The following is a 20,334-nucleotide window of genomic DNA, read 5'->3' on the forward strand; positions in this document are numbered from 1 at the left end:
ATCTGTCAGATTGCTCATCACAATAAATGGGTTAGCCAGAAGCCATAGCTGCGAGACTATTGCTAATGTGCTGTCCGAGGGGAGAGCCTCCTTAGAAAGAGGCAGTTATCATCCACTAAAGCAGGGACCTCCACGGAGTCCGGCGTTTTGCAGTCTCGCAAGCACTGCATTTCATCACCTCTTTCCGACTAACGAGGGCGTCGCCCGTGAGACAGGTGGATTTCAATTTGACAGGGTCAGTGCGAGATGCCTCAAGCCAAGAGACTCAGAGCTCTGCCTTTGCTCTATTAGAACAGTGAAAAATCTTTTTAATAGTTGAAGTATAATTCAGTTGACTCGGGGTTGTGGAAAAATGGATGTCATGCATATGTATCCATTATACATCAATCCCACTGAAAGAAGGATGTGAAATGAGTCAATTTACTATGAAGGGCCGTAGAGGTGTAGTGTGGCGTAGTTGTTAAAAATGTTGTTTCGTAACTGAACAGAACACATGTAATCACATGGACAAATGTGACTATGGACAAAATTTGACAACCTGAAAGTATCTAACATATTTGGCTTGGGGTAAATGCCACTCTTTAATTGGTTTGATGTTTTATTATTTAAAGGGGTCATATGACAGGGCTAAAACGAATATTATGGTTTGTTTTAGATGTAGTGCAATGTGTATGCACGATTTAAGGTTCAAAAACACTGTATTTTCCACATACCGTGCATGTTTGTATCTCCACTTTGCCCCGCCTCTCTGAAACACGCAGATTTTTTACAAAGCTCATCGCTCTGAAAAGCGAGGTGTGCTATGATTGGCCAGTTAACCAGTGCGTAGTGATTGGTCGAATACTGCAAGCGTGTTATTTTTGCAATTTTATGTGTCTAATACATGCATGGGCAACTTATAACACACCAAAGACACAGAAAAACACGTATTTGCGCCATATGACCCCTTTAATAAAAAGCAACTGTGGCTTTAGTGTCTACTTACTATTTGGATCCACGGTACATTGTATTTTGTTTGGCTGGCATGTTCAGGATTGTCTTTCCCTGGTTACCGCCAACAGCTGTAAATGATGCTGGAAGCTCTGTGTCTTCTCTGTGTATTCTTCATCCAATGCCCAGATGTAATCTCCATCTTGGATCGAGCTCATTGCTTGCTCGCTGCTCGCTCGCTGCTCTTGTTTACCTTTCCAGAACTGCTGCAAGCGCATGTTTGCACAGTCGCTCGCTGTTTTCGGTTTGCGTTCGCTTAGTGTTTACAAAGATGCAATGCAAGCAAACATGCTGATCATAACACATCTGGCTCAGTCGTGGGTTTTTTTGTTGTTGTTGTTCTTTGAAGTGTAATAGAAAAAAGGCACTCAGTTTCTTTGGGCTTTTGTGGGAATGTACTCAGAATTCAATCTCTTGCTTTCACAGTTGTATCCTGTGGGATGCCCATTGCTCCGGTAAATGGCTCTGTCATTGGGCAGCACTTTACTCTCAGCTCAAGGGTCACATTTTCTTGTAACCCTGGATTTCGATTGGCCAACGCTCAGCCGGTGTCAACTGTTTGCCAAGAGTCAGGGAGGTGGAGCCTGATGGAGACCCGTCCTCGATGTGTTCGTAAGTTAAAAAGACCAACAAAACTTAGAATAGACTTCCCTCAGTTCGAGTGTACTGCTAAAAAATGCAGTGTATTATTTAAGGTTCTTTAAAATTCTTATCAATGTTGAAAATCTTGAATTACAGGATATGCTTGAAGGATTATGCTAAATTTTGCGTTACTTTAAACTTGATCAAATCAGATGATTTTTATCAATTCAAATATGGAATGAATGAATGAATGAATGAGGCATTTATATAGTGCTTTATTGTGTATTGCTGTACACCCAAAGCGCTTTACAATCATATGAGGGGGGTCTCCCCTCAACCACCACCAGTGTGCAGCATCCACCTGCTCAAATTGCTACATCGATAAAATATTTAGCAATAAAACATGTACTGAAATAGGAATTTTTATGCAAAACTTTCACTAGTGGTCTTAGACTATTGAACCATCTGTATCTGAGAAAAACGTTGAACCCCAATCTCATATTCAGCTGTGACCTGCCCTGACATCGGCCACTCCGCAGTGGATCATGGGAGATGGAGACTTATTTACGGCATGCAGAATAAATATGAGGCCATGATGGTGCTGACCTGTGATCCTGGGTATTTCTACAAAGGTCAAAGGGTCATCCGCTGCCAGGCTAATGGTACCTGGGATTACCCTGAACCAAAACCATCCTGTGAAAGTGAGTTTGTCCGTTACTCTCTTCAACATATATAACGTTTCGTTTATAATGAGAGACCGTAGAATTTAATTTTGACGTATTTCCAAATGTCATTTTTTGCGATTCGGCAGCAGAAAGTTCTGTTTGACCATTTATGAAATCTTACTGTTGCAAGGTATTGAGGCTGCCAAGCTTACAATTTGCCTCAAGACCACAACGGCAAAAGTCCTTGCTCTAAATACTGCTGAAAAAAATAATACTAACAGCATTTCTGAAATGAATCTAAATAAATGCCCTCGAAATGCATATTCAGTTTTCTCCTTGGAGAGCCACTGCCCAGCTCCAACCCCAAATCAACCATACCATACGAAATGTCGGCACTGTTTAAGTTATGAGTGTTCAGACATAAATAATGATCACTACCACAATGTTCATTTGATGTTCATAGTCATTTCCTGTGGGGACCTTGGAACGCCTCCAAACGGGAATAAAATAGGAACGTTGACGGTGTACGGTGCCACGGCTATTTTCTCCTGTAACTCGGGTTATACTCTGGTGGGCTCCAGAGTGAGAGAGTGCATGTCCAATGGCCTGTGGAGTGGAGCTGAGGTCCAATGCTTAGGTGAGTGTTTTCACTTTCTTATGTAGGACAAATGAAACCTCTGCATTGACAAATAGACACTGATGTGCTAATATCTGCTGTATGACTACAATGGGTTTCTTCAAACAGCTGGACACTGTGGCTCACCAGAGCCTATTGTGAACGGTCAGATCATTGGAGAGAACTACAACTACAGAGGCAGTGTCGTTTACCAATGCAATCCTGGATTCAGACTGATCGGTGTGTCCGTCCGCATCTGCGAGCAGGACCATCGCTGGTCCGGAAAGACCCCCATCTGCGTCCGTAAGTGAACGTTAAATGATCTGTTATTTGAGAATGTTTGGTAACAGTTGTGGATGTGAGGTTAATGTATTCCTCCGATGTTGTGTAGCTATTACCTGCGGACATCCGGGCAACCCTGCTAATGGCGTGACTCAGGGAACGCAGTTTAACCTCAATGACTTTGTGCGGTTTGCCTGCAACCCCGGTTACGTTCTACAGGGTGCCATCAAGTCTCACTGTCAGCCCAATGGCCAGTGGAGCAACGCTCTGCCCAGGTGCAAGAGTAAGTCCTGCAACTTAATCAAAAGTAATCCAGAGTGTGTGTTTGTGTGTCTGTGTGTGTTCGTCACCTAACCAGGGAGTGTGAAAACTGCTGTGTCGCAATAAATTCACACTTGACTGCTCTATTCGGGTCAACTTCATAGCTCACCATGGTGCAAAGCATGAGAACATAAGATAACATGTTGTATGTAGCAAGAAATGAACTAAATGATGGTTTAATTTCATGTGTTGTTGGTATGTTGTTGGCTAATGAACATATGGTTCACATGACATTGAAAATGTACAAACTGCACCACACTACGTAGAATGTTTATACTTTGAAGAAGTACTCGATTTCATTTTGTTTGAATCCAAAATCGTGTATAGAGATAGTACGGAGTAAAACGGCTTCGGGTGAGGTCATGTCCTGGCAGTGACAGATGATTGGCAGAGTCTCAGCCAATGACATCCCATCACATGAAAGCGTCTGACCTCATGTGCCCTGGGAAATGTTTGTTTGTTTATTTGTGAATGCAAATACATAGAAACACTATCGCTCTGATTGTCCATTGATCCGATTTATCACCTAAATTCCTTTAAAAGGAACTTTAAAGCATTTCCTTTCCCATCAAACCTTCCCTCTCTTTACATTATAAATGGGTGTTTACTCAGACTAAGGAAGTTGAAGTGGTCTGATGATATCAGTCACGGTCTCCTCTCCATCATGGCCTATCATTAACGTGGCGCGTGGGAAGAAGCTCGCTTAATGGCACAAAAGGAGCTTGTAAGAAATGCAGGAGCTCTGAGCTGCATCAATAATTCAGCATGCCTCTGCGCAGCCTTGCTAATCAGCACCAATTTGTGTCTGAGTGAAGCACTTCTAGCTCCAAAATGGCCTCCTAAACCTCACAGATAAGTTGGTTAGACTCATAGCTGCGGATAATTGAACCACCTTTCCTCAAAATTGCCACTGGCCGGCAGGAGCATCAATTTTACTATCGAATTACGCCCAAGCACAAATAAAACAAATCTTGTTTCTTTCTTTCTTTCGTTTTTGTTCATTTGTCCGTTCTTTCTTACTTATGTTCATTGGTTCTTTCTTTTATCTTTCGTTCGTTAGTTTCTTTCATTCTTTTGTTTGTTTGTTCATTCGTCCGTTCATTCATTCTTTCTTTCATTAGTTTGTTCTTTCTTTCTTTCTTTCTGTCTTTTTCTTTTGTTCTTTTCTTCATTTGTTCATTTTTATCTTTCATTCGTCCATTCTTTCTTTCGTTCATTCGTTCTTTAGTTTTTTCATTAGGTTGTTCTTTCTTTTTGTCTATCTTTCTTTCCATTCATTTGTTCTTTAGTTTTTTTTTTCTTTCTTTCGTTCGCTGTTCGTTCTTTAGTTTTTTTGCTCATTCGTCCGTTCTTTCTTTCATTCATTTGTTTGTTCTTTTATCTTTCTTTTGTTAGTTATTTCTTTTGTTCGTTTGTTTGTTCGTTCATTCATCCGTTCTTTCTTTCGTTCATACGTTCTTTCGTTTTTTCATTAGTTTGTTCTTTCTTTTTGTCTATCTTTCTTTCCATTCGTTAATTCGTCCTTTCTTTCTAGTTTTCTCTTTCTTTTTCTTTCTTTCATTCATTTGTTTGTTCTTTTATCTTTCTTTCTTTAGTTCTTTCTTTTGTTTGTTTGTTCATTCGTCTGTTCTTTCTTTCGTTCGTTCATTCTTTCTTGGGTTTGTTCTTTAGTTTTTCCATTTGTTTGTTCTTACTTTCTGTCTTATCTTTCTTTCTTTCCTCCTTTCATTCATTCTTTCTTTAGTTTTTTCTTTCTTTCTTTCTTTCTTTCTTTCTTTCTTTCATTGTTTCTCCACTAAATTCACTAGATTAAGAGAACTAGAAAAGTCCCACAAAGTTGTAACAGTTTGACACACCCGTCTTTTTGCCTTGCACTATTTACTTTTCCAGTTTATTCAGAACAAATATGAATGACTGTTGCTCTCTGCCCCTGGTTCTCCATCACACTGTTCTGTCCTCTTTTTCTCCCTTTTTCTGCAACTGTCTATTTGGCTCATAGCAAACACCCCCACCCCCTCTCTCCAGCTCCTCTCCATCTCCATGTTTAAATATAAAAACTCTGTTGTTCATCTTTCCCAAGCTTTAACTGATCTTACTTGTAAACATAACTTAACATAACATAGCTCATTGACAAATTGCTTTCTCATTAAGTCCCTTTGTGTGTTTGTGTATATGGTAAGCAGCACATTTTAAGCACATTTAGTGTCTGGTTTGAATGGCTGAATTGTCAGTGTTTAGTGGAGATGACACAAGTCTTTGCATTAAAACACTGCATTCTAAAGTTTCACATCGGTTTAGTGTAATAGCCCATGTAGGTTTAGTCAGTGTGTTGGTTGAGAGTTGATGGATCGGTTGGTCATTGGTGTTTTTCACACATCGTTCAATCTTGTATTTCTCAGAAGAGCTTTTGCTGTATTTTTTTCATAAGCTGTTCTCTCTCTCACTCTCTTCTCAGTTGTGAACTGCACTGAACCAGGTCATGTTGAGAATGGTGTCAGACAGGTCCTGCCCAGCGGGCCTCATCGTTACAGTTTCCAGACCACAGTCTCGTACAGCTGTAACCCAGGATACTACCTGCTGGGCACCAGCACTCTGAGCTGTCAGGGAGACGGCACGTGGGACCGTTCCCTACCCAAGTGCCTCTGTAAGTCTGGATGTCAAAAGTACTGCTAAGTCGATACTAAAATAAAAAACGAGCAGCGACGTGATCATTATAATTCCATACCTTCATTTTGATGTGACAGCGCATTGTGGGTAATATTTGGCAGTACATGATGTATTGCTTCATAACCTCCTCTTATTCTTCTGGTTTCCCCTCTGCCGCAGTGGTTCTGTGTGATCGTCCCAGCATGCCTCCATACACGCAGATCTCAGGGGACAGACGCACAGTGGGCTCCGTTATCCGCTTCAGCTGCATCGGCCAGCGCACCATCGTGGGCAACACCACCCGCATGTGCCAGCTGGACGGCCACTGGAGCGGCTCGCTGCCACACTGCTCCGGTACATACTTCACCCGCACGTGCATAAATCACACATCACCGCTTTTTGCATTTGAGACGGCACCATCTCCGAGGTCTCGTATAAGCTTGCGAGATGATGAATCAATGGCTTTGGGATCACAGCCCAGATCAGTAGGCGGTAATACAATACTGCAGTCTCGGCAGCGCCCTGAAGGGCGAGAAGTGTGTCCCTCCATAAACCGCTTTAATCTTCTCATATTGGGATCTGAGACATAGACTCCCACATGCCCACCAGGTGATGAGCTGGCCTGCTCCGCTATAAACACATCAGTCTTTTGCAGCCCTCCGATATGGCAGAAGAGCCTCATCCCTGGCTATAAAACCACCGACAGTTTAATATCACAATTCATAACATTCATATTTCTCAAAGATTGCAGTTTCTTTCTGCCGGCTGTCAAAAGGTGCGTTCGGCTTTTTTATAAAGAACACCGTACACACCCCGTGGTTAATAACCAGCCTGTCGATGCGAGTTTATAAACTGGATATATGTGGTATAAATAGTAGTAATTCTTTAATATTTACCTCAGCCCTCACCAAAAGCCTTGGCGTGGATTCCGAATTTGCGATTGTTTGTCAAGCATTACCAGGGGATATATGGAGGAATAGAAAGATCATTTGTAAATGCATCAGTGGATCAGAAATAAGAGGATTTACTAAAGAACGCTGAGCAGCGTCTGCATTATGAGCAGGCAAATTAAGCAAAATGTTCCGTCCCTGGTGCTTTCTTATTCAAAGTAAATTATCACCTTACCCATGCCGCTGTGATGCCTCTTTTTTCATCTCCGTGCCGGCTCTACCGCAGAGAGTTGTTCAATAAATATGAATGAAATTACTCATCATCTTGTGTAAATCTCAGTTAACCTCTTTAAATAAGATCCTAATGCAATAGAGAGCGAGTTTCAAAGTCCCGCGGGGTGTCGAGATGGTAGTTTTCCAGTCATTCGCTGTCAAAGCATCTAAATTGGGCTGGCTTAGTGGGAATCGTGGTGCACGCTGACAGTACACATAACGATTTTCAGTGGTTCGTATGGGGGTTGGTTCGCGCTGAGCCAAAGACGGCAACTGGTTGCCTGTTTCTTATTTTATTTTTGGATAACGATCATTTTCACGCTGCCCAGTAATGTGGGAAACGCATTACTCCAGCAAAACCCAACAACCTTTCAAACTTTTATTGGTGTTTGTTGGCATTTATCGAGGCAGTGTGAACTCATGTTTTCAGTTGTGTCTGTTTCAGGGGATTCTGCCGGTATGTGTGGAGACCCCGGTGTACCGGTGCACGGGATCCGTCTGGGAGAGCAGTTCTCCGGTGGGAGCGTCGTGCGATTCAGCTGCGAGCCCGGCTACGTTCTGATAGGCTCCTCTGAACGGAGCTGCCTAGCCAACAGGTCCTGGGTGGGCATCCAGCCTGAGTGCCACGGTAAGTCAAATGAAACCTGGGTGGCTGTGGCGAACGTGGGCGATTAATCATCGTGCCGCAGCAAGACGAATCCAAAAACAGTATGCTAATACCTGAGACAGGGAATTATTTCATCGCAGTTTGATTCCGCTCGCAAATTCCCCAGTGTCTAAACTTTGTGCAGAATCGCAGAGAGAGATTTAGAAAGACAGACAAAGATAGAAAGAGGCTGCTGGGTTATTTTCTTCTCTCCTGATTGGTTCCCGTCTGTTCTTTTTCTGTTCTCCGCTGTCGCTTTGTAGTGCCTCGGTACACCTGGGGTGTACACATGTTACAATTTTCAGTTTTCTCTTTTTTTATCATGCTCTGCAGCCTCCGGTTGATATGCCCAAATGACTGTGGCAGCCCCGCTGCTCCATCGGACAGCACGTTGCTGTTTAGTTTTTACTCCGTCGTCTTTGAAACGCCATTGTTATTCTGCTCATGTCGGTTTGTTTAAAGCGTCGGAGTCAAACTGACAATCAAGAGAAAAGCGTGTCAGAGAGGCAGAAAACCAGGGTTAATTACCCATGTTGAGATGCCTGCCATTTTCTTATCTCAGTTTTTTAACACCAACCAGTTGTTACATCTCACATCTTGTTAACAGTCACCCTCGTACATTTGAGAGATTCTCAATTTTCAGTTTCCTACAAAGCTGTCAAGATGCATTTTTTACCTGTGTGTACAAATGTGTGGGGCGGTGTGTTTGAAAAATGTGTGTGTGTAAGTTTGTGTTATTTTGTATTGATTTGACCCATGGGCTATTGTTATCCACGCCAATTCAGCAAACTGTGGTGTCTTAAAAGGTAGATTCTCTGAAAACGCAGGTGTTTGGAGAGCACAAATCAATACATGTCTAAAGCTCCCGCTCATAAATTTGCATCCCATACGGCATAAAAAGCACATTGTGAAAGTGCAAGAAGAGATCAGGAAGACTTTTATGTCCTTGTAACAAAAAGTCAGATTTCCCAGCATTTGCCTATAAGAGGTTCGAAGCTTTTTCCTTAGGCTACCTTTCAGGTCTACCCACACATGGTTTGTGCCAACCATCCTCTTTGTCTCGTAATGCCAAGAGCATGATACCTACAAAATTCAAGAGACATTTAGAAACCAAGATTCATGGTTAAAGGAACCGTTCACCCAAAAATGTTTTTATTCTTTATTTACTCACCCTCAAGTTGTTCCAAATCTGTAAACATGTGTTTGATCTGTTGAACATAAAAGAAGATACTTTGAAGAATGTAGGAAAGCAAACAGTTCTGGGGCACTTTTGACTACCAGTGTAATTTTTCCTACTGTGGAAGTCAATGGTGGCCAAGAACTGTTTGGTTACAAGCATTCTTCCAAATATCTTTCTCTGTGTTCATCAGAACAAAGAAACTTATACAGATTTGGAACAACTCGAGGGTGAGTAAACGATGACAGAATTTACATTTTGGGGTGAAATGTCTCTTTAATTTTAAGCATGTGTCATGTTAATCTGTTAAAACTTAGTTCATTCTAATTCCGAAAGCAAAACAAGTTGAGAAACCCTGTGATGTATAATAACAGGTTATCACAGGTGTGCAGTGCTCAATAATTCTGCTTCCACATTGGCAGGTCTCCAATGTCCAAACCTCTTGCCCATATTGGTGGCATCCTAGGTTGCATATGCCCACCTGCTCTGTACTGGCACAAACCCATAAATAAGCTCCATCTGCCCTGTCCTGGGGCATAAGTGTGTCTAATATATAAGACCTCCTGCTGTAAATGTGTTTATGAATTAAATGCTAAATGAACAAATAGCTGTCCAGGTTAAAGGAGGGGCTTGTGTTGTCACATGATACAGCTTCATTGTTCAGAGCACTAAACTTGGCTTTGTTGAGACTCAGACCATGTATCCGCCATGTACCACATTTGATGTTTTATTCTTTTTGTGTTTCTCACAGTGATCTCCTGCGGCAACCCTGGCACTCCTCGCAATGCCATTATCCAGTACCATGACGGATTCGTGTTTTCCCGCTCTATCACCTATACCTGCAGAGAAGGCTACTACTCCACCGGCCTGCTTACTCGTCATTGTACGGTCAACGGCACCTGGACCGGAGACATGCCAGAATGCACAGGTGTCCCATCAACGCCTCCTGTTTGAGATCTTTGAGGCCATTTACTGCATAGACATATATAACTAGATGCCTCATTCAAGCGCTTCAGGCACGTAGACATGTCCGCCATCTTCGAAAGGTCCAGTGTTGTCACTCACAGTTTGCTAGAATGCCCCAACACTGCGCACAGCCATGGCTGTGAAAACCAATGGGATTTAAATTCCAGAAAAATTGTATAACCTTTTGTTGTTGTCATGTGTTAGTGTAGCAGATATAATGTTTGAGTTTACTCAATAATAAATGTGTTTTCATAATCGTACACAGTCAGCTTGATCTTGAGTGTTAACGGACCGGCTCGCACTATTCCAATATGGTGGACGACCTACATATAGCGGCCCATAGAAACAGATGCTGTACATGCTAGTCGTGTATACATGCTAGCTCCAAACAATCAACAAAATGTACAGGGGGTACCTTTAGCAAACGTACAGTATGCATTTAAAATGTAGTCTTTATCAGGCAGGTAAAACAGGCCAAAAGCATTGATGACTCATCTTGGACTAAGTTCAATTTATTTATTTATATATAGCGCTTTTCACAATGTGCATTGTTCCAAAGCCGCTTTACAGGAGAAAAACAGAAAAACACAAAAAAGGTCAAACACAGCACAGTGCATGGTGTTTATAGAACAAGCAAGATCATTCTAGTAAATAATATCTAATAAATGCAGTCTCCCGGTGGTTTATTTAGCATATTTTGTATTAAGTGAATGCTTGGCTGAAAAGATGTCTTTAATCTAGATTTAAATTGGGAGAGTGTGTCTGACCCTCGAATAGTATCAGGGAGGCTATTCCAGAGTTTAGGTGCTACGTATGAGAAAGCTCTACCCCCTTTGGTGGATTAAGTTATTCTAGGTGTTATCAAAAGTCCGGAGTTTTGAGATCTTAGAGAGAGTGAAGGGTTGTAATGTGATAGAAGCTCTGTTAAGTAGGTAGGGGCTAAACCGTTTAGGGCTTTATAAGTAATTAAAAGAACTTAATACTTAATAAAAATTTAAAAGAAGTCAATACGATACTTAATTGGGGTTATGTGATGGTATTTTCTGGACCTGGTTAGAACTCTGGCAGCTGCATTCTGAACTAACTGTAGTTTGTTTATTGATGCTGCAGGACAACCACTAAGCAGTGCATTACAGTAGTCAAGTCTTGAGGTCACAAATGCATGAATAAGCTTCTCTGCGTGAGCAACACATAGAATATTTTGTAATTTGGCAACATTTCTAAGGTGGAAGAAGGCTGTTTTTGTGACATTTGAGATGTGATTTCCAAATGACAGGTTGCTGTCTAATATAACGCCGAGGTCTTTAACTGTATTTGTTGGAGTAACAGTGCAGCCTTCAATTTGCAGGTTATAATCCGAAATATTCTGCTCACGTGTCTTTGGTCCGATAAGTAATATTTCTGTTTTATTAGAATTTAATAGAAGGAAATTACAAGTCATCCAATGTTTTATATCTTCGATGCACTCTGCCAATTTGGATAGTTGGAAGGAATCATCTGGTCTTGATGAGATATACAGCTGATTATCATCTGCAAACAGTGGAAGCTACTGTAATTCCATGTTTTCTAATAATGTTGCCAAGGGGCAGCATGTATATGGAGAATAGCAAGGGTCCTAAAACTGATCCCTGAGGTAATCCATAATTTACTTGCGTTAGATTTGATGATTCCCCTTTTAAATGGACAAATTGATGTCTGTCTGATAAGTAAGATCTGAACCATTGTAGTGCCTGTCCTTGAATACCGGTATAATTGTGTAAGCGATCTAGAAGTATTTTATGGTCTACAGTATCGAACGCAGCATTAAGGTCGAGCAGGACTAGGAGTGAGATGTTACCTTTATCTGATGCAATTAGGGATGCACCGAATGTTCGGCCACTGAAAATGTTCGGCCGAATATAGCAAAAAAAAGGCAAGTTCGGAATATGTGAAGTGGCCGAATAAATTTTACCGAACATGACTCGTGATACGATCAAGCAGCAACCAGCGCAGAGAGAGAGAGAGAGAGAGAGAGAGACGCGTGCGCCGCAAACATTTTGGCAGTGCCTGCGTGTGCGTGGAGCATTTTAAAGTGTCAGAGAAAGACACAACACGGGACTTGCCGCACGGAAGTAAATTTCCGAATGAAAGCGTCTTCTGTGCACCTTCTGAGAGAACAGTCAGCTTTTGTGGGCGGAGTTTGGAAGAGAGACGTGAACTGATATGGTTGTCAGTCAGCATCAGTCAGAATTGCTTGCATTGGATGTTTTTTTTTTTCTTTAAATCTTTTTGCAATGTAGCCTATAATAATCCAACAGTTTTCTTTTATTCGTATTTTTAGCTTATGGCCTAACGTGGAATGACAGTTTTATATGAAGTGTTTTGTTGTAGGGGTACAGAGTAACTTACATTCTTTTAGCAGTCAGTTATAGGCCTAATTAATATAGGCTATTCATGAAGGGAGAGGGCTCAATCTTTTGTTTGAATTTACTTTGTTTTGCTCAATTTTATATTAAGTTGTATTGTATTTTATTGAAAAGCAAGACAAATTATTAAAAGCACATTTTGACTATTCAGTTTGTGCAATAGTGAAAAAAATGGCTTAATAAATAGAAGAAATGCAAAAAACCATGTTCGTTGTTCGGTATTATTCGGCCTTCGGCCAAGTGTTTCACATCATGTTCGGCTTCGGCCAAGAATTTTCGTTTCGGTGCATCCCTAGATGCAATAAGCAGGTCGTTTGTAATTGTAACGAGCACAGTTTCAGTGCTATGATGCGGTCTAAAGCCTGACTGAAATTTTTCGTGTATGTCATTATTTTGTAAGAAAGAGCACAACTGATTGGACACTACTTTTTCTAGTATTTTAGACAGGTAAGGGAGATTGACACACTGAGTACATTTTGTCCAATCAAATTGGAATAACAATGCCGGTTATAATTCATGTCTGTGATGTAAATTAAAGGCTGATCCATTTTCAATACACAAACACTTCATGGAAAGAAAAGCTCATTTCACCGAGTGGCTTTAGAAGGTCACAGTCCTCCTCACTCGCTTTTGTAGCGTTACGCTAAACTGCTCTGAATAGCAAAGATGACCATTCTCTCGAGGAATCCAGAGGCTCTCGAGATAGAGTTTTTGTTCGCGTGAAGCCTTTCAAAAGCGTCGCGGGACAGGACTTAATACTGAGGGTTAGTGTTCTCTATTATCCCGGCTCTGGACACAAGCTGATCAGAGACGTCTGTATAGCTGGCCTGTGTTGGAGAGATAGAGACTAGTCTTGTCCCCTCTCTTGGCAGCAGCCCGAATGACTTTCCACGCTCATAAAAACACAATGCGCACTGTTCAGACTCCTGAGGGCACGTGCAGATATTATGGACACATTGGTTTCTTTGGCACAGGCAGGTGCTGGTGGCTTCACACTACGGGAAGTGACTGGAGGAAAAACTTCACGTAGTTGATTCCAACAGTTCATTAATTTAAAAGCACCATTTAGAGTGATAAAACATCTTGTTGCTTCTAGTTTATGAGCCTTTTCATATGAAAATGTATCTGTTTCAATTTGTTATCTGAACGCTTCCAAATTATCTAGGTTTTTGGCAAACACCTCACTCATATACGTTTTATCACTTACCAAAATTTGTTCAACCTTCTATTGACTTTCGTCTGTCCGTACACATTCAGTTATAAACTGTGGAGATCCGGGAGTTCCAGCTAATGGCATCAGACTCGGCAGTGACTTCACCTTCGGCCACAACGTCAGCTTCCACTGTTCACCTGGTTTCACTATGGACGCCGATCGTGCCTCCACGCTCATCTGCACCAAGGACCGCACCTGGAACAGCACCAAGCCTCTTTGCAAAGGTTTGAGTTCACGTCTTATTCAGCCGTGAAATTAAAATCGGAGTTTTGTGGCCTTTAGACCATGTCTATTTATTTAGAAGCCATTAATGTGCAAGTTTACTTTTGAAAGTTGATCAAATTGATTTTAAGCAGAAAGTTTAGCATCAGTAGAAAATATTGACGATTTATCTTGCATTGCACCCCAAATACAACTAGCCACTATTGGCTACTTAAAAAACATATTCATGCTATAAATAATACAAATAAATAAAAAATATAATAGTAATAATAAAATATATGAAATAATAATATAATAATAATTAAAAATGTGAAGTATTATTTTTGTTTGATATTCTCTGTTTGTTTAGTTCAAAATGACTTTCTAATGGTAGTCGCTTCTCCTCTCTCTCTCTTAGCTATCGTGTGTGGAGCTCCACCCAGCATCCCTAATGGTCAGGTGGTGGGGTCTGACTTCCAGTGGGGTTCGAGCCTTAGCTACACTTGTAATCAGGGTTACCAGCTTTCCCTTCCTACTGTGCTCACCTGTCAGGGCTCAGGAAACTGGAGCGGCGAACGGCCTCAATGTTTTCGTAAGTGTCAGTTTTGGGAAAGGCTGAAAATACCAAAAATGTTTAAATCCACATAAAATATAGCTACAGTGTTTCTGCGTCAATCTGCCAGAAACTAAAACTGTCCTTGTTGTTTTTGTGTAATAATATTACACACATTTTTTTTGGATATTTTTCTCTCTAACAGCTACATACTAAACTACATTTTCTGCTGTATACTGGTCACGTGGGTGGTCTCGCAATCAATGGATGCTGTGGCTCAGAAAGTCAGAAAGAACTACAGAATGTCAAATCTCGTTTTCTGATTTCCTTATCCAGCATATCGAAACCAAAATTGCTGTTTTTCAGGAAATGGAAAGACCACTGTACTTTTTAAATGATTAAATACTGTGTTGTCAAAGTTGACTTGCACTTTTTAAATAAAGGGTGAATAATAAAAATGATTTATGGCATAAAAAAACTCAAAATATAGAGATACGAGGTTTCAGATGGACAGCAGCAATATGTTAACTTGTGTGTGAAATGAGGACAAATAATTTAAAAACAACATTGTTTACTACAACTGAAATGAATGTAATTGGATTGTCCTTCTTTTAAAATTACAACACAATGGTTTTATTCAGAAAATTATTTAATGTATGTTTATTAAAAATACATTTTAGGAAGCTTGGAATGTTTAGCTTGCTGCGATGATGAAGCAGTGATGACAAAAATATACCAATGGAAATGTCTTACGTCTGCAGCTGTATTTTGTGGAGATCCAGGGATGCCAGCCCAGGGCAAACGGGAGGACAGAGGGTTCACCTACCTGTCCTCGGTATCCTTTTCCTGTTTCCCTCCTTTGATTCTGGTTGGCTCTGCTCGGCGATACTGCCAATATGACGGAACCTGGAGCGGGACCCAGCCATCTTGTATAGGTCAGCAACTGACATGTTCAGTCTATATTAAAGGGATAGTTCACCCCAAAACCAAAATGTTGTCATCATTTACACACCCTCTAGTCATTTTAAACCTATATGGCTTTCCTTCTTCCGCTTCCGCAGAACACAAAAGAAGATGCAGTATATTGAAGAATGATGGTAACCAAAAACATTGGTCCCCATTGACTTCTATTGTATGGACCAATGCAAGTGAATGGGGACCAACGGTTTTTGGTTACCAACATTCTTCAGAATATCTTCTTTTGTGTTCTGCGGAAGAAGGAAAGTCATACAGAAGACAAAAGGGCGAGTAAATGATGACAGGATTTTCATTTTTGGGTGAACTATCCCTTTAAGACTTTTAAAGTCTACTGGATTCAACCTTGATGTTTGTGACATAAATGAACTCAGATTTTTTGGGATTCTTCACAGATCCCAGTCACACCAGCTGTGTAGATCCTGGCACTCCTCTGTTTGGACATCAGAACAACTCTCAAGGCTTCCAGGTGCTAATCGCATCAAATCCGAGGGGTTTTCAATGTCTGGACCTCATTTCTGTCTGTTCAGTTATTGACTGTGTGTTTGTTTCTACAGATTGGCAGTTCAGTGCACTACAGCTGCAGAAAAGGACATCTTCTCCTCGGGTCCATCTCTCGCACATGTCTACCCAACCTCACCTGGAGCGGCATGCAACCTGAGTGCATCGGTGAGCAGCTATTGCTCACAACACGGGCGTTCTTTTTGTTTTACATGCAAACAACAGTCAATCTGCGGTGGTGAATAATGCAGAGCAATCTTTTGATTTGAAGTCATTTTCAGTCAATTTTCTTCTCTTCTCCTCAGCACATCACTGTAGTCAGCCTGAGCTCCCCGCGCAGGCGGATGTAGGTGCTATCGAGCTTCCATCGCTGGGTTATACGCTCATCTACACCTGTCAGCCTGGTTTCTATCTGGCTGGAGGGTCTGAGCACCGCACCTGCAGGGCTGATGGCAGCTGGACGGGGAAACCTCCTCTGTGTGCCCGTATGTTTTTTAATAATTTACACAAACCCATGCTTGAGCTCACAAAACACAACTTAAAATGGTTTTTACATCCACATTAATACCACATGCGTGAGTTCGGGTTGCACGTATAAAACGATTACTATATTCCACCTCTTTGTGATTTACTTTTCCACAAATGTTGAGAAATCGCTCATGCACCCGTTTCATCTCCACCACTAGCGTGATCACCACGCTTCATTTCATAGCGCCATCGCTGAGATTTTGTATTGCTTGAGCGCTGATTAGCCCAGTGGAACGCATTGATTTGGCTTTGGACAGGCAAGGCTGCTCTGAATTGTCCTCTGTCAGATAAATGGGTCCCAGTCTGAATTTACTATGAGCACAGGATAGAAATATCAAACGAACGGTTGTCTTTTTCACCCAGCTGGAGGATGATGGCGGTAGCCTCAAATCACAGCCTAAAACATTTTAGGAACATATTTTTAACACATCTTAAAGCAAAGCCGGTGGGTGGGTGGTCTGCTTGCCTTTTGTGGTGAGGCTGTATTAACAGCACCTGTGGAAATGAAGAGGGCAAATTGGTCTGCTGACATCAGATAAAGCTATTTTATTTCCACTGTGAGTGTGGAATCTGTGTTTCAGAGCGCCAGACAGAATTTCACTAGGTATTCAGATGAATTCCAGCTTTTAGGAAATGTATATGCTCAGTATGATAAGCACTGCAAGAAGCAAGTACTTTTTTTTTAATACTACAGTTTATTGTGACATCTGATTTGCACAGTATTGTTCCAGTGTGCCATTTAAAGTGCTGTGAATACTTCTAGTTAACACACAGGTGCGAAGAAAATTCAGAGACTATTTCAAAATTATTTTCAGTTTTTCTGAATTTACTATTTATAGGTATGCGTTTAGGTTCAATTATCATTTTTTGTCTCATATTGCGTGAACTTCTAACAACAATTTCTCCCAAATTTCAAATTCTATTTGCAAATCTATTTGCATTTTAATGATTTATATTTTATTTGCCGAAAATGAAAATTGGTGAAACAGGTCAAAATAACATAAAAGATGCTCTGTATTTTTCAGTCCTCAAATACTGCAAAGACAACAAGTTCATATTCACTTTTAAGCAATACAACAGCAATATTTGCACATGTATTTAGGGAAAGTTCATTTTTTATGTACTAACCTAGATTTATATCACAGTTTTATGTGTCTTTCATGGCTATATATACATATATGTAATCGTTTACATTTTTCTAAAATTCACAGTAAATTACTTTCGATCAATACACTAAGATTAAGAATGCTGTAATGCAGTGCTTAGTTCTTTCAAAACATTGTCATTCCAAAATTTGAAACGTACACCTTCAGATTAAAAGATTTTTAAAATCATGAGAAACATTTTTTTTTTCAATGATACGAAACGTTTGACCGGTAGTGTATATATCTGTTCCAGCATGCTGATGTGAATTAGAATGCAGCTTGCGTATGTCCGCTTTTCTGAGAGACAAACAGACAGTGATGTGGGATTGTAAAAGTTATCTAAAAAAAGTCTTCCATATTTTTTGTAAACAATGTACTTCAGTGTTGGTCAACCTGGGTGCATCTTTTTTCTTGTGCTTCTGCACATTGCATCTGACACGGTTTGGTCTGTGGACTGTATCTGTGGTTCGTCACCATAACTGACCTCTACTTTCCTCTCAGCGTACATGCGTTGTTAGTTTGTGAAAGGTCCCATTCAATATCTGTCTTCCTCTCTAATGCACAATATCTCCTGTCCCATAGCTGATAACAGACCAAGCGGAAAAACAGTTGGAACTGTGCAAGAGCCGCCCAACACAAAACTTCCCGGTAAGATTCACACCATACCATAAATAATAGAAAAGGCTTTCAGTATAAAACAGGTTAATTGAACTTGTTCTTGAATATATTAGACCCTCAAAACACATTCAATTGTCAGTGTTTCTTGAATTCGGAATCATTCGTTCTTTTTTCTGTGCTTTCTCACAGTGCCAAGTGGAGTGTTCGCGAAGAACTCTCTTTGGAGGGGTTCATATGAATATCTAGGGAAGAAGCAGCCGGCAATGTTAAGCATAACTGCTTTTGAACCGTTCAGCAATCGGGTCAACGGCACTCTCATGGACCACAGCGGAGTTCAACTCAATCTGGCTGGTGAGGGCTCTCACATTTTGACCTTACAACACATATTACAAAGCACTCATTTGTTTCACTGAACGGTGAGGTAATGCCGATTTTCTGGCTTTTACTGTTCGGGCTGTTGTGTTTGTGCAATGTGATGTAGTTCACCCAAAAAGGAAATGATGTCATCGTTTATTCACCCTCATGTCTTGTGGGACTTTCTATCTTCTGTGGAACAAAAAACAGTTATTTATAGAGACAGTTATTTTTAGCAGAATATTGAATCTACTCTGTTTTTTATATATTAGTAGTGAATGATGACCTGTGACTGTGAATCTTTTTTAGGTAACTCTCTTAAAATTATCTTTTGACGGATACCGTTATTTTTGCTGTGTTAAATTTATTTTGTGCTTGTGCACATTGTGAGCAATATAAAGGTTGACTCCTTGTTCATTTTGGGTGAGCTGGCCCTTTAAGAGCCTCATTTATTTTCTGAATATAGACGTTTCATCGGAATGCATGCGCCTGGCTCGAAGTTAACTTCCAGTCTTTGTGTTAGTTGATCGGCTAGTGGCTAATAATATAACTATTTATATTTTAATACATTTATGTTAATATTAATTTACATTGAGATTGTATTGAATAATAATTGTATTAAATAAACAATTTGTTTAATCGGACGTGTAACTATACCGCATTTAAGCTTAGCCAAGTAACGGTTCTTCTACTGGTAACGCAAAATGATACTGGCTAGACATACTTTTAACTTGCTAGCTAATGTAATTTACTTGTTATTTCTTTTGCTCGTTATAGAAATAATCTACTGGGACTCTATTCTATGCGGATGTGTCCCGGAACTTAAGTTTGCGCAGTAACATTTGGTTTATGTTGTTGCTTTGAAACCGTCTAGAAGATAGAACATACACACAAACGTGTGTTTTCTTCGTTCCTCCAGGTACCTTTAAGAAAGAAGAGGCCCAGCTGTTGCTGCAGGTGTATCAGATTCGCGGGCCTGTCGAGATCTTCGTTAACAAGTTCAAAATCGACAACTGGGCTCTGGATGGGCATGTACGTGTGTTTCTTGTTTCCCTTGAATTGTCATAGCAGTCTGCCGTACAGATGTAGAACCATTATCATCGTCATTTCCAACCGGAGACTCCCTGCAGTGTTCACCAAGGAAGAAATAATCGTTTCGATGACTCTCCAGAGGTTTCATGGATTAGTGACGGATGCATTGTTTGCTTTGAAGATAATAAGCAATCGCAGATCAAATATTTAAACCGTGTCAAAGTAAAAACGCGAGCGAGCACAACCAAGCCATTGTGGCTGATCCTTTAGTGGGTTGGTTATCAAAAACAATGTACCCTTGATTTCAACAGCCATGCTTTTACGCTGACGCAAGTCCCTGCTTTATGGAGTGGTCTTTAAAGCGGTGTACAGAAAGAGTTCTCGTAGTGTACATCAATACTCGCCAGCTGATGTAAGGGCTGTTGTCTAGGGCCAGACCTTGAGTTGATACGCCTACTGCGTCCCCCACACGCACACACACATACTCATACACACATCTTGTCACTCCTGGGGATAGGAAAGCACAGACAAAGTTTTCCTTTTAATTAAAACGTCAGTTAAATCATTGCTGGGTAATCAAGGCCAGACGTCTCTTCCCCCCTCCAATGCACTCGGGACAAGCACCTGGGAGAGTGTAATTAAAAGTGTGGGCCTTGTTTATGTGTGTGCGCCCGTGCGCGTGTGTGTGTGCGCCCGTGTGTGGGCATAAGAGAGGGGGCATGAGAGGAAGCATTGAAAATACAATGGGAAGGAGA

At 40.9% G+C, this 20,334-nt stretch overlaps 1 protein-coding gene across 1 annotated transcript in view; it reads left to right on the forward strand.

The window, feature by feature from the left end:
• csmd2 (CUB and Sushi multiple domains 2) overlaps nt 1-20,334 on the forward strand; it is a 284,836-nt gene that overhangs the window by 256,718 nt on the left and 7,784 nt on the right. Inside the window, exons 50-67 of the mRNA XM_057354048.1 lie at nt 1,417-1,602; nt 2,079-2,273; nt 2,701-2,874; nt 2,983-3,156; nt 3,245-3,418; nt 5,912-6,100; nt 6,283-6,456; nt 7,711-7,893; nt 9,840-10,016; nt 13,717-13,896; nt 14,292-14,465; nt 15,188-15,361; nt 15,797-15,870; nt 15,959-16,070; nt 16,208-16,387; nt 18,158-18,223; nt 18,383-18,544; nt 19,467-19,579. Of these exons, the coding sequence (XP_057210031.1) occupies nt 1,417-1,602; nt 2,079-2,273; nt 2,701-2,874; nt 2,983-3,156; nt 3,245-3,418; nt 5,912-6,100; nt 6,283-6,456; nt 7,711-7,893; nt 9,840-10,016; nt 13,717-13,896; nt 14,292-14,465; nt 15,188-15,361; nt 15,797-15,870; nt 15,959-16,070; nt 16,208-16,387; nt 18,158-18,223; nt 18,383-18,544; nt 19,467-19,579 (2,861 nt within the window). The remainder of the gene's footprint in view (nt 1-1,416; nt 1,603-2,078; nt 2,274-2,700; nt 2,875-2,982; nt 3,157-3,244; nt 3,419-5,911; nt 6,101-6,282; nt 6,457-7,710; nt 7,894-9,839; nt 10,017-13,716; nt 13,897-14,291; nt 14,466-15,187; nt 15,362-15,796; nt 15,871-15,958; nt 16,071-16,207; nt 16,388-18,157; nt 18,224-18,382; nt 18,545-19,466; nt 19,580-20,334) is intronic.

This window comes from Triplophysa rosa, linkage group LG16 (genome assembly GCF_024868665.1).
Source record: "Triplophysa rosa linkage group LG16, Trosa_1v2, whole genome shotgun sequence".
Lineage (NCBI taxonomy): Eukaryota > Metazoa > Chordata > Actinopteri > Cypriniformes > Nemacheilidae > Triplophysa > Triplophysa rosa.